The following is a 14,254-nucleotide window of genomic DNA, read 5'->3' as shown; positions in this document are numbered from 1 at the left end:
TGCCTCACAAAAATTGTTTAATTTCTGCCTCATCTGTAGTTTTGATTTTGGTTATTATCTGATAGGAAAACGGGATTTAAGTCATCTGTTCCTAAACACGAGTAAAGACAATCACCTAATTAAAGAAAACTCAACCTATAATAACAGGAAAACACACTGTGCATTATAAAGTAAAGTATGCATTTTAAGAGGAAATGCTGGTAATTTCCATACTTGCAATACATAATCAAAGTACTTGTCAAAATTTATTGCTTCTTTAAGTGAAAAATGTAAGTCTTAAGATCTTGGAATTTAGAGAAGTGGTCATATCCTAATGTTCTTCAAGCAGAAGCGAAGGTAAAAAAATCACAATCAATGGAAAAGTCAAGTAAAAGGCAATCCATATGAATGAACAACCCATGTATTATTCTCTTTGCAGGTCCATACCAAAAGCTAATGGCTTTGATTAGCTAAAGTTGTGCTTTACTTAGAAAACATGATCAGCTATCAATAAATGATTGGCCTCATACTTTATTTCTATGGCTTGAATTTGGTTATCATTGTTATTTAAACAAAAAGTCACCATTAATAATGTCAACCAAAATATTAACATGTTTCAACCAACTTACCTATATAATTTAAGTTAGAATATTAATGAATAGCTCGTGAATTTTCTTCATTCCAGGTTTAGTCATAGGAAATCAGTGTCTATGTCTAACTATGTATCTATATGTGTATAAGCCTCTATTTGTTTGTCTAGATTCAGTGAAATTAGAGAATATTCTTCAGTAATACTAAGGGGTCACCTAGGATTTTCACATTTTCCTTTACTGTTCTGATACTTGGATATGGAAACTGTTTTAGATTTAAATACGTGTCTACTTTTCCTATTACATTCAGTGGCATTTGTAATGCTCTGAATTAGCTACTGCATTTTTCTGTGCCCCTGAAAACCAGAAAAATAGGTCTAGGATTGATATTCACAATAAATGTACTCAAATATCTGCATGTTGATGCACAAAAACAATGAAACACAGACAACCATATTTAATCTTAGAGGCTAAAGAATTGTAGCTGTTAAGAAAGCAACTAAAGAGGACACATCAAAACCAGTTATTAGATCTGAAAATGCATCAAGTCTTTGGTGCACAGCACAAATCTCATGAAAATTATTCAACATATTCTTTACATGGAGAAAGATAAATGCACACAAGACTCTACCATCGTGTTTTTCTAAAAGACAACAATATACAATACTTCAGATGGACAAATCTCAGAAAGTCTCTTCATCTGTAAATTTTGTCCTCTCTTATAAATGCAGTGTGGTTATTAGAAAAGTAGTGGAGAAACTCCACTCTGAAAAGTAGAAACTTTAAATTCACAAATTTTTCAACTATAATATGTGGATTTTCCCTATTGGTTTGAAGATAACTGCATTGAATTGATCCCTCAGCCACCAATATAAGGGCAAATATTGATAGGCTTAACTCTTTGAAAAATTGGCAAGGTACTATAGTTAAAAATATCCTACCAATTACCCATCATGAGGTTGAATATAATTGGGTTAAGCAAATACCCCTTTTCTCAGTTTTAGTAACTCACAACTTTCAATCTCCAGGGTACAATTTTGCTCATCCAGAGGATATCTCCGTAGGTCCATCATACATGCAGCTGTGGTGGTGATTCTGTTAGGTGAAAGAGAAAAGACAGCATCAAAAAAATATCTCATTTCCAGGCTTTCTAGCCCTGAATCATGTTTACCATTTGGCATCAAATTTTGTGATTAAAAATTTTGAAGACAGATGGATTGAGTTTAAATCAGTCTTTGCTGTTCACCAGTGGTGTGATCTGTGCTTGTTAATTTATACCCATGAGCTTCAGTCCCCTATCAATCAAAACTCTGCGTAGGATGTCCCAATGTCTTACTTAGTAAATGCCCTTCAAATAATGGTCATTTGTATTGTATTTTTCCATGATCTTTCCTATCTTTACTAGCTTTCTAGGAATGTCTCTGCCAATATCTGCAGCAAGTCCAGCTTTGAATAGGAGGATATCTAAATTATCAAAGCCTACCTTCTCCTGCTGCTTCCTAATAAGACAACAGCAAAATTACAAACCTTACCCTTTATGACTTTTTGATGGCCCACCTGTACGCAATAGCCTATAACAGTAAAAAAGCACTGTTTTAAGACTGGTGTTCACACCATTTTTATTAGCTCCGAGATTGTGCTTAGGCAACCCCCAGGGCCTAGATTGTAGATGCCCTACCTGGGTTTCCATTATTTTCTCTTGCCTTGGAGATTTCCTGAATTAGAGTCTGAGAGTAACTTAAATACATGTGACTAATCCACTCTTACAAATTTTTATATCATTTTGGACAAAGCTTTTCTCTTAAAAAAATCACATGATCCTCTTTCACTTAGTTATGTGTAATCACAATGTAAAGAATACAAAATTCATATTTACTATTTCCTCTCTGTCTTAATCCCTAGGAGTTACAACACTAAATTCTCTACAGATACTGTGTGCATAGCACAGTTATGTCTTTCTAGGAGGGATTGTCTTAAATAGCAGCCTACCACATACTCTCTTCTGAACCTTGTTGGTTTCCATTAGCAATGCCCCTTGGATTTGGATCTATTATAAGCTGTCTTACACTTGTTTTTTACTACAATGTATTCAGATATATGTACATACCAAAATCTGTTTTCCTGATCACCTTTGGTGGGCATTTGTTGTTTCCTATCTTTTACATTTACAAATGAAGACTGAATATATTGGTACACTCTGGTATGTCTGATTCCATTGGTTAGGTATGTCTAGAAAGGGAATTGTTAAAGGAAGGTATGAGCATTTAAAATTTCCCCAAATTGATGTTTGTAAAGGTTTTACACCACCATCACTAGTGTACATAACTTTGACAAAGTTTGACTTTTCATATCTGTTTTTGAGGCCACTAATATGAGTTATTGTTTCAGCATCTTCTTGGAAACAGCGTTAGAAAACACTAATTCTTTCCAATTCTCTCTGGCTTTCCTTATGAAATATGAAAATGATGAACATTTAGACATTTAATTTGAAGTTTTTCTTAGGATGTTGGTCATTTAATCAGATTTATCTGAGTATTAGGTGACAGTAAAAGAAGTTTTAAAGTTTATTTTTTTAATTGACACTATAACATTGTTTCAGGGGTTTCTTTATAAATGAACATCTGTATAACTACATTAAGTTCACCATTAGAAGTTCAGTTCTATCGTTTACCACACAATTGGTAAATTTACTCACCCCTCCCTTTTCTCCTTCCCTGCTGATATCCACTAATTGGGTCTCATAGTCTGAAAGTTAACTTTTGTTTGCTTTAGTTCATTTATTTTTTCTCTATATGCCATATTTTGATTATCAAGTAAAATTTTTCAGTGTTTTATAAACAATTTGACTATTTGTATTTAGTACATAAAAGGATTTTACTAGATTCCTCCTTGCTTCCATATCCCATAATCATTAATTTTTCAATTAACAACATATCATAAATATCTTTTGTTGTCTGAAAGTATAATTCCACAATAGGACTTTGTTGACCTAACTTGTATTTCAGACTCTCAATAAATCAACACTATAAATATACAAAAATGCTTTAAAAATTATCTGTCTACTTTACAACATTCCTTAACAGCTACTTTATGAATTAAAGAAATGTAAAGATTCTCCAGCAATTGCTAAAGTGTGGCCAGAGCAATGATCCTATGCTTAGTCATGCTTCTCAATCAGGGATAAATTTTCCCTACAGGGGGCATTTGACAATATCTGGGCATATTTTTGAATGTCAGATTGGGTGGAGGCCAGGTATGCTGCTAAATATCCTATAATGTCTAAGACAGCACTCAATAACAAAGAATTTTTTGTTAAAAATATCAGTAGTAACAAGGTTGAGAAACCCTGCTATAATGCTGGTTTTCAAACATTTTTCCTGTGAGGAAGCCTTTTATAGAGCCTTAATATATAAAATACAGGAGAAATAAGTGAAAGCCATATTTTGTTAATATAAAATTACCCTACAAGTTTAAATATTGACATCTATTTTAATGAACATACTTTGAAAGCAAGGATTATGAGAATTAAATCATTTTAAGCAACAATTATTTTAGTATTGCATTCTACTTGTATATAGTATTGAGAAAATCCTAATAGTGAAGCCTTTCTAAAATCTACATAACTGAATGTGGAATACCCTGAACTGGGCAAGGTAGTAGGGGAAGGAACCCTGAATGCCAAGTACCCACTTCTATAATCAATGTTTCAGATGTTTCATAGGTGATTGTTGCCACCTGATAGATTAGAAGGAAGCTCTACTTGGTACTCCAAGCTTCGCGTAAGTTAACTTAGTGCCCAAGTTATTATTATGGTATTCTTGAATGTTATGATGTGGCATAGGACACTTTATAGTGTACTTGCTTCTTATTATAGTTTAAAATACTAATTTTTTAAAATTTTTTTGAATACTTAACAAAATAATTTATTTGGTTGAGTTAAAATGTAATATGGGTGCGCAGACCTCTCCTGCCACGCCCGCTGCTCCCCTCAGCAGTGTATTTCGTCGGTCTGTCTGTTCTGTTCCCCGCTCTGACTCTGGTGAATTCTCTCACCCTCCCGTGCTTTTGACTGTACCCAGTGCTTGTATAAATAAATAAATCTTAAAAAAAATTTAAGAAAAAATATAATATGAATTACTTCCATATGGCTCTATAATTTTTTAAAATATTTTATTTTATATAAACAACTATAAACCAGAAGCATACTATGGGGGGTGGGGAGAGGAAGTATTAGGGTCAAAATAAGAGGGGGTGCAAATGTATGGGTAATATAACCAAAATGAAAATGCATACCATGTGCAAAAATGAAAAATGATATAAGAATTATATAAACTAAAATACTAATATTTTAAGTAAAATTGGAATAGGACATGCGTAGAACTGTAAGTTTTAGAGATACTTGAGAACATCACTTGAGCTCAACTGGTTTCACTTATTTGGCCTCATTTGAGATCTGCTATCTGGCTTGTTAACCATATCATATCAAAATCAAGACATACATGAAAATCTTGTGCTGAACTACTGGTTCATACATTGTAAAACTCAGCAGTTTTTGCAAAGCAATTTGAAAAACCAACAAATCATTTTAAAATGAGTAACATCTCATGTGTTTAGGTAGTAAACCTAGTTGATAGCCCTTGGGAAACCACATCACAATAGAGTCTTGCCCAAGACCTGAACCAGTTTACTTTTGCACCAGATCCCACTGTGATAGGCAAGCAAGTTGGGTAATCACAACTCAAAAAGGGAGGGAATGAGGCCAAATCCAAAACTTGAACTGTGGGACGTGTCTGATTTTTCTCTTCAGCACACTGACATTAGCAAACCAGCTTCCTTCTTGGGATCTAGCTGTTCTAAATTTCAAATTCTCAAGATGATTTCATTGGATGATTTAATTTGGATCCAATGTCAACTCTCCCATAAGGGATGGAGGAAAGCCACAGAAATATACATATAATCACCAGGGACCCACAAATGTCTCTTATCTGAGCAGGAAAGGGTCACTGAGACCCAGACAGGCACTTTTTCACAAGCAGATACTTGTAAATCCATATTGACCTGTATGAATTTATTCAACAATGTCACTTTCCCCTAATTTAGAACTTAGCATTTGTAGATTTTGTAACACCAATATCTAAGTGAGCTGGGTGCCCTGAGCTCTTTATGAGGAAAAAAAAAAAAATTGCTCAATAAGTATTTCTAGGATCACCAACAAAAAGAGAGGTCCCTGGGCAGAGTGCTGTTCAGCTCTTCTGTCCTCTTGTATGAAGCAACAATGAACATCTCTAAGAAAACTCACTATGTTCCAATTTTTCATCTTGGCTAATGTAATTGCTCAGCAGTAGTTAGTCCCCTCTACAATTAATTAATGTATCCACATGAAATTATCTCACACAGTGGCTGAAGGAACCTTATATTCTAAATCTCCCATGGAAACCAAAAGTGTCAAAGATCAGAAAACTGGATGGGTTAAGGGCTTTAAGATTGGATTAGTTTTTAGATTTTGTTAACTTTTCACACCCAAGTTATTCTGCGTGTGTCGTGATGTAACTATTGGCTGTTTGCAAATGAAAGCACAACAGATTAGAACTAGCTAAAGGCAAAAAAAAATTAACTGTTTTTTCTGAACATAGACTTCCCAGAGGTACAGATTCATGACAGCAGAACATTCATCCATCTTTTAAAGATATTTAGGATGAGTAATGTTATAATCCAATTTATTGACATTTTGAAGGTTAGGTCAGAACACTATAATAGGCTGTTAGTTAGAAACGTATAGTCCCATGATACCAGAATGAATGAAAATCATGTTGCTGTGGTATTCATTTTTTAAGGTATATGCTGCATGGTCACTGACCTTAAGAGTCACTGTAATTGCAAATCATGTATATTTGATGTCTAAGGGTATTGTGACTCTTTGCTGACAATACACAATCCAGGAAGTTCTAGAGAATAAGTAGCTACACACACACACAAACACACAGGGAGATGACATTTTGCAAATAAGAATGTGAACTTAAAGGAACAAATTATGTACATATGTTTGAGATTTTCCTATACACTTCAATTTCATAGGGAAGAGCTTGTATTTTAAATCTGAATTCTCTAGAACATAGAGAATTAATAGAATTTTAATTTAATAGAATTTGCATAAAAATATGAGAAAAGGGGGGGAAGCTGAATATGCTGAATTTTTATTTTTAATCACACCACTAAGTTGGGTGAGATTAATAGTGACAGTTATAAGATTGATATTAGTATCACTTAGTAAAGCTGATATTAGTATCACTTAGTAAAGAGTAGGTAGATTTTTTTTTTTCTTTTAGCAAACACTTATTGAGATAACACTTTGTGTAAAGACTATGCATTGTTTCCATAGTTGCCATCAAATTTTACTGTAGGTAGGTTATTATGTTTAGGGAAATACGTTAGTATTTGAAGGTAAAATTCTGAAAGCATGAGACATGAGTGATAAACAAAAGGAGATAAACTACTATGTGAGGGCTAGATAGGAATTTAGGTGTAGAGAAGCAAAATGATGGTGTAGCAAAAAAAAAAATAGTGGTATTTAATATTGTTTCCATACTTTTGTATGACTTATAGCAATTTTTCTGTTTACCTAAATTAAGCCCCAACAACTACCAAACACACACTAAAGACTTGTGTGTTTTATTTTGATTTTTGGAAGGGGCTGTAACTATATTTTCACAGTTCATGGAATAATATTCTATAAATTGGATCAACTCAGCAAAACCTTCATAATTCAAAGTCAGAGATGCCCAAATCATGCTAACCTCAGCAATTCTGGAAAAGTGATGGATTCCCACAAAATGGATTGTGGGCTTAACCTCTTACCTAGATCTTAAGGAGCAGAGGGACTTTTGCTAATATTATGTTAGAATCCTATATTTTGGGCCATGTGCTAAGCACCTTACAAGCTGTATCATTTTCCTACTAATGTAACAAATTACCATAAAGTTGGTTACTTTAAACAAGACATTCATTTTATAGTTTTTGAGATCAGAATTCTTACAATCAAGCTTTTAATAGGGATATGTTCCTTCTGGAGACTCTAGGGGAATATCTATTTCCTTTCCTTTTCCATTAATACAGGTTGTTTGTATTCCATTTAAGTAAACACATCTACGAAGTCCCATTTTACACATAGGTAGCATATTTGCAGGCCCTGAGAATTGGAATATTAACACTTTTGGAGTATCATTATTTTGATTACCACATACACATTATTTATTTATTTAGTTAGTTATTGAAAGATTTATTTATTTATTTGTTTGTTTGTTTGTTTGTTTATGCATACATACATACAAGCACCGGGCACAGTCAGAAGCACGGGAGGGTGAGAGAATTCACCAGAGCCAGAGCGGGGAGCAGAGCAGGCAGAAGGACCTAAGTACACTGCTGAGGGGAGCAGCGGGCGGCAGGAGAGGTCTGCGCGCCATGTGGGACCCTCCTCTGGTGGCCGGGGAGCAGCCGGGGATCGAACCGGCGCTGCAGAGGCTGCGGGCAGCTTCGCAACCCAGCGCTCAACCACTGTGCCACCGGGGAGGCCCCATATGCATTATTTATTATTTGCAATACCCTCATTATGTTGATGTCATTTTTATGCCACATCCAAAGTTAAGGAAACCAACACCTGATAGGGTTGAGAAATTTTTCCAAGTTTATGTTAATGGTAATAGTGGTATTCAAAATCAGAAATGCTAGTCTGAAGATTTTATTTCTTTTATTGTCTCTCCAGTTATTATATTCAGACTAGATAAGTGTAAGCAGAGAACAATTGGTTCAGTAAAATTTCTCCTACAGGCAGTAAAACAAATTAAAAATTTAAGAGTTGACCTTTCCATATATTTTTAGTGTTCATTTAGTTATCACTAATTCAGGATATCACTTACCCAATCAACAGAGTATAACAACTAGAAAAGACTTACCAGAAATTAGCCAGTACTATGAGCATTGAAGCTACAGCAGCTGCAAGTTCATGCTGGCTTTCACTTTGTTAGTTTTTAATATTGACAAGTCTCAATAATAGAGCCACTACCTTTTAGACTCATAAAATATCCAGGTCGGTTATGCTTATCTCTCACTGGGACTATAATTTTGCCATTTTTTAAAAATAGAAACAAATCACATCAGAGAAATATTTACATTAGCAAGAAAGCATGAAATTTACTCAAAAGGGGAGAGGTCCATTCTGTATTATTTTGGCTGGTAGCAATTTGGACAAAAAAGGTCTTAAACTAGATTTGTGACATTTTTTGAACAGAGGTATTGTGTATGTAGGTGAATACAGCAGGGAAAGAGAAGCTAATTATATGCACATAAGTTTAATGCTAAATATATTATTTAATAAGGTTGAAATTATACTCTAACAATTTCATTTGTTGGTTTTTGGTTAAACTTATAGGTAAAAATTTTCTAAAGTCACTGATAGTCTTCATGAAAATAATTTAAAAGATTCTCAAGATCCTATTATACAGATATCCCATAATGTATCTCACTATTCCTCTTGAATGTTATCATTAGGGATTCTTTCATGATGCTGTTAAAAAATTCACACTGAATAGCATACCCATTGCAACTCTTATATATAGATATTTTATGTTTTTAATGTTTGATTCTGGGTTTCTGCCTTTCTTTCTCCCTGTTTTGTACTCTTAGTGTTGAATGTTTATGACATACTTCTTGGTGCAATCTCAAGTAGTCATTTTCAGATAATTAGCTACATACCAAATGTTGTGTAAATGGGCTCGTTTTTACTAATTTCTGTCAGACAAGTGTGATTCATGAACCACTTTTTGAATATGAAAATCTGTGCAGAAATCAGAACAACCTGGGGCAAAGGAACAAAAAGTAAAGTAATAGGACAACAGTAATTTAATAGATCCTTATCAAAGATCCAGGGCCAATCTGTTGTTTCACCACAGATGTCTGGGTTCAACATAAATTTATTTTTCTCAAATGGAACTATTATATTCATAGATCTGTGGAGTACAAGAGTTAATATTAAACTTATATCATCTTTAACATTTCTTAAGTAACACAGTTGATACGTGTTGAGGACAAAATAGAAATAAATAAGGCTACCACTTCTATATTGCATCATCCTTATGTTCATCATCTTGATCATCAGGAATTTCTTTAGAAGATAAACTGAGGAATTAAAATAATAAAAAGCTCTTAAACAATGAGAAGGGACATAGGAATGGAAATCAAATATAAAGAAAATCTTTACCTCTAATGGAATGCCATTAGATGGGGCAAATTGGAATCATTGCTTAATGACTCTCAGATTAACAAATCCTAGAATTACTACAAACAGTATAAGAACACAGTCTCTCTCTCACATTGACTTCATGCTTAATTTACATTTAATATCAATAATTGCAAATCTTCTGAAAGGACTCCCTTCAGTCAGGAAAAATGTCAATCATATGGATCTTGGTGTTTGAAACTGACAAATATTTCCTCACATTTTGCATCACAATTTACAATTACAGTTTTATTTGTCTGATTACTTTCCCTTGTGTGGCTGTTTGAATAGATGGTAAGTAAGGGCCACAGGGGAAATGGCCTCTCAATAATTCATTTATCAGTGTCTGCCACAGAATTGAGGTAAAATTTAATGGTTTTAGTGTGCAAGTTAAGGAAATATTGAGATAACTTCTCTAAAGAAGATAGAAAAAGAACAGTGTCCTCACTTTATTAAACAATATGCCAATGTTGCTTGGAATACAGATCTAGGATAAAGATCCAGTTCCCCCATTCCAATTCAAGTTTTTATTAAAAATCACTTTGGGTACATTTGCTAAATAAACATCCATAGGCTGTTGTCAGTTGGATAATTTCTAGAGTTATGAGCTGCTCAAAGCAAGCTTTAAATTAAGCAAGATATCATATAGCTGCTCATCTGTTGTATTTTTAGTTGCTATATTGCTTAAGAGAAGTGGCTTCATTATAAATCAACATCTGTATTACTACAAACTTATATGAAGTTATAATGCAATGATATGTCAATTTTTTTAAAAGAGAAATGTGGCTATATCAGATATGAATGTATGTTCAGGTATTCCTGCTTCTCTTGCAATTGAGAGCATCTACAGAATAGGACTTCTAGGTACAAAAAGATGGCTTCCTTTACAGGAGCAAAAGAGGGACTGTTTTTGACCAAAGATGAACTGAAGGGGCCTTCACAGGTTAACCTGTGTCAGATTTCCTTCTCATACGGAGTGGGCCCGCTGCTGGTTTACTATGTGAAAAGCAAGAACTTTATATGACATGAGAAGATTTTTAAAAATTATGAAGAATATGTTTATATTAGTATTATTTAATGCTAATTTCATAGACAGTATGAAATAATTAGGGTTGTATGACTGATTTTTTTCAATTCAAAAGGGAAGAGAAATGAAGGAATGTTTATATAATCTAGAAACTGAAATATCCATGGACATAAATTAAGAAAATTAGATATATCAATAATAAGAAATAACAATATTTTTCTTCCATATGTAAAAAAAAGATATAAATAGTACTACTCATTGCAAGTGTCATTTTATTTAACATCATTGTTCTCCATTGAATATTAATAATGCATTTTTACCTATGTATATATCAATTTGCACACAGATACACAATTTATAGCTATAACTGAAGAAGACTATGTTTGATTTTTATAAAAACAAGTACAGGCAAATTAAACAGAATTGTGAATTACCTGCCTTTTAAGAGTAATATTTCCTTTTAAACAAAGTTTTATCACTAGAAATTCACAGTAAAGAAATGTACATTTCTTCTTACCTTTCCTACTGCCACCACCTGTCAAAATAAAATAATAGCAACACAAAACTCTCCTAGATATACTTTATTTAGATGAGATCCATGCGAACATATATGAATTGTTGAAGTTAAAACATATTCTCCTTAACAAGGGAAATGATATATATAGCTTTGCCTACTTTAAACCTAAAGTGATTTCTCCAAGAATTACCCTTGAGTATAATGAAATTTGTAACAACCACTTTCAGGTTTATGGAAACCTGAATGTTCTAATTAACTCCGTTAATTAATCTGAATAAAAGACCATTTTAGAGCCTTGAATGAATAAAAAAGATATAGTACTGTCATCCAAAAGCTACGTAAATTATATTTTAGTGGACACCATTATCCTACTAAGTAAATTAAAAATTCTGTACCAAAAAATCTTGTTCCTAACTCCAATTATTTAATAAGAAAATGTTGTACATAAGCATATGCCACCTAATTTTGAATTTTCCACATATATAATTAGGATTTAAAAAAACATAAAAACACATTGCCTCATAATAAAGGATTCTTAAATTTTATGTATCTTAAAATATTTGAATGCTTGAATGTAGCTTATTGGTTTAAAATTTATGAATCTTGTACGAATTAATAATACAGTAAATGGCAGATTTGAAAACAACCAGAACTTACAATATTTCTATACATGGAAGGGGTATTACTGATAGAAGAAAGTGTAAATAAAATCTCCCTCTTATGAATCATTTCTTAAAATTTCTCATTCAAATTTTTAGAAATGGTTTTAACAGAACAATTTGCCTATAATATTTAATAGTGCAAATAATAAACTATGGCCATAGTTTTGTGTTTTGATGTTTATTCTTGACTTGTGGCAAAAGTGTTGATCTCATCTTATAAACAATCTGTCTATTTGTGTTTGTCATTAAGAAAGGGCTTTACTACTCAGTAGGGAAACTTGTAAAAGATTTTTTAAAATGAGCCCAAAAGACTGCTAGCTGTCTTGTCTAATGCTCAGAGTTATTTCATGTTTTACTGGCTAAGAGATATTTTGAGACTCTGTACATTCTAGAAAAGAGATTGTGTGTGAATGTTTCTCATCCATAGAATTGCATGGCTGTTGACTGCTGCCCTGCGGATATTGAGCAAGCTATTTGTCAACCCCTCCACTGATTTTTCATTTTGTTTTTGTTTCTAGTTTGCTGGAGGCCAACAAGGTATTCCCCATTGCTGACAGAAATAATTGAGAAATTGGTTTCATGGTCTAACCATTTAATAATTTCTGTAAACCATTTAATAACTCTCTAGCAGATTGGAGAGTTAGGTTCCATACTCTGTTGAATAAGAGACGACAGTGTGTCTGGTTTGTTAGTCTTTTTGTTTGTTTTATCTATTTGCCTATTTTGAGTTGATGTCAATTAAGAATCTCATGCCCAATGGAATGGAAAGCAGAGCTTTTGTTTCTATATTTACTCTGTGTAAAGTTGGAGACCTGAATTATGAGCACTCTAAGGGGTTTTATATCTGTAATTCAGAATACCTTGATCATTCATTCTATGAGATTGCTAATAACTTAGACTATAGCCTTCATATAAAGGTGCTCTGTCTTGATTGGCTTATTTGGATAAATAAGTGCCAATAAAAATAAAAAAATCCAATTCCCTAAAAAAAATTCCGTACTTTAGTATTTTAAATGTTTTAGACTTAAAATATTTTCTTACAGAAGTTAATTTAGAAACATTTTCAAGACACAAGTTTATTGTTATTATTATTTTTAAAGATTTATTTATTTATGCATACAAGAGATGGGGTACAGGACAGAGATGCAGGGGGCTGGGGTGAGAGGATTCACCAGAGACAAAGCGGGAAACAGAACAGGCAGACGGACTGAAATACACTGCTGAAGGGAGCAGCAGGCGAGACAGGAGAGGTCTGCTGTGCTGTGTGTATTGCTCCCTGGCCGGCCAGGGATCGAACTCATGCTGCAGAGGCTGTGGATTGCTTCATAGTGCAATGCTTAACCCCTTTCGCCACCAGGGTGGCCCGATACAAGATACAAGTTTATCTAAGATAAATTGGTAAATAGACCTAGTCTAATAATTTTGATTTATTATTAAGTATAATGCAAAACACATTTTATTCTACTTTGGTTTGCTTTCCCTAAACTTATGCAAGTTTACTGATTAAACATGCTGATCAAACATTAATACTGCACAATATTTAAGATCATGAAAAATGCAAATTTGTGTTAAAAATTGAATCATAATTCTGACAACTTATTTCAATAGTAGTTCTATTTTGTAATATATAGTTTGAAGGCATCTGCATATTTAGTTTAAACTTTGCACTTGTATTAAATGGAATTAATATTTAATCACTGGGTATCTAGATAATTTATACATAAATATTTAAACACAGATTACTTAAGCATATCCTAAAACTTGCTTACCTTTGCTTCTTATTTTTTTATTCTATGGAGGGACTATAGCTTTAGGGCACATGAATGAGCATGTTTATTTTTGCTACTTCAAAAAGGATGTATAAGTCTGTAAAAAGTGCTGCATGTCTTCATGAGCTCTGCTAGTCTACTATAATAGCTGTGTATGACAGACAATATTCAATTTTTCACTCCCTATTTATTTTTGTGAAATACAAGTTTATTTCTTAAAATTCATAATTAAAAGGGTTGACTGAAGCTATTTAAGAGTAACAGTGACAGGGAAATACATCTAGGAATGTACCCCTATTATTCAAGAACAAAAAGAAAGATATTTTTGTTAAAGTCATGGTTCTCAAATTTTTTGGTGTCCAGAACCACTTATATTGTTAACTCTTATCAATATTTACCATATTGAACATTAAAACAGAAAAAATTTAATGCATTTGTT

At 33.1% G+C, this 14,254-nt stretch overlaps 1 protein-coding gene across 1 annotated transcript in view; it reads right to left on the bottom strand.

Annotated features, from left to right (window-relative positions):
• Window positions 1–14,254, bottom strand: part of GABRB1 (gamma-aminobutyric acid type A receptor subunit beta1) — a 304,528-nt gene that overhangs the window by 96,632 nt on the left and 193,642 nt on the right. Inside the window, exon 5 of the mRNA XM_054688064.1 lies at window positions 1,582–1,664. Coding sequence (XP_054544039.1) covers window positions 1,582–1,664 — 83 coding nt within the window. The remainder of the gene's footprint in view (window positions 1–1,581; window positions 1,665–14,254) is intronic.

Source organism: Talpa occidentalis, unplaced genomic scaffold, assembly GCF_014898055.3.
Source record: "Talpa occidentalis isolate TD23 unplaced genomic scaffold, MPIMG_talOcc4v2.1 talOcc4.6, whole genome shotgun sequence".
NCBI classification, from domain to species: Eukaryota; Metazoa; Chordata; class Mammalia; order Eulipotyphla; family Talpidae; genus Talpa; species Talpa occidentalis.
Note: the sequence above shows the minus strand (reverse complement) of the source record. Positions and strands in the feature narration are given on the sequence as shown.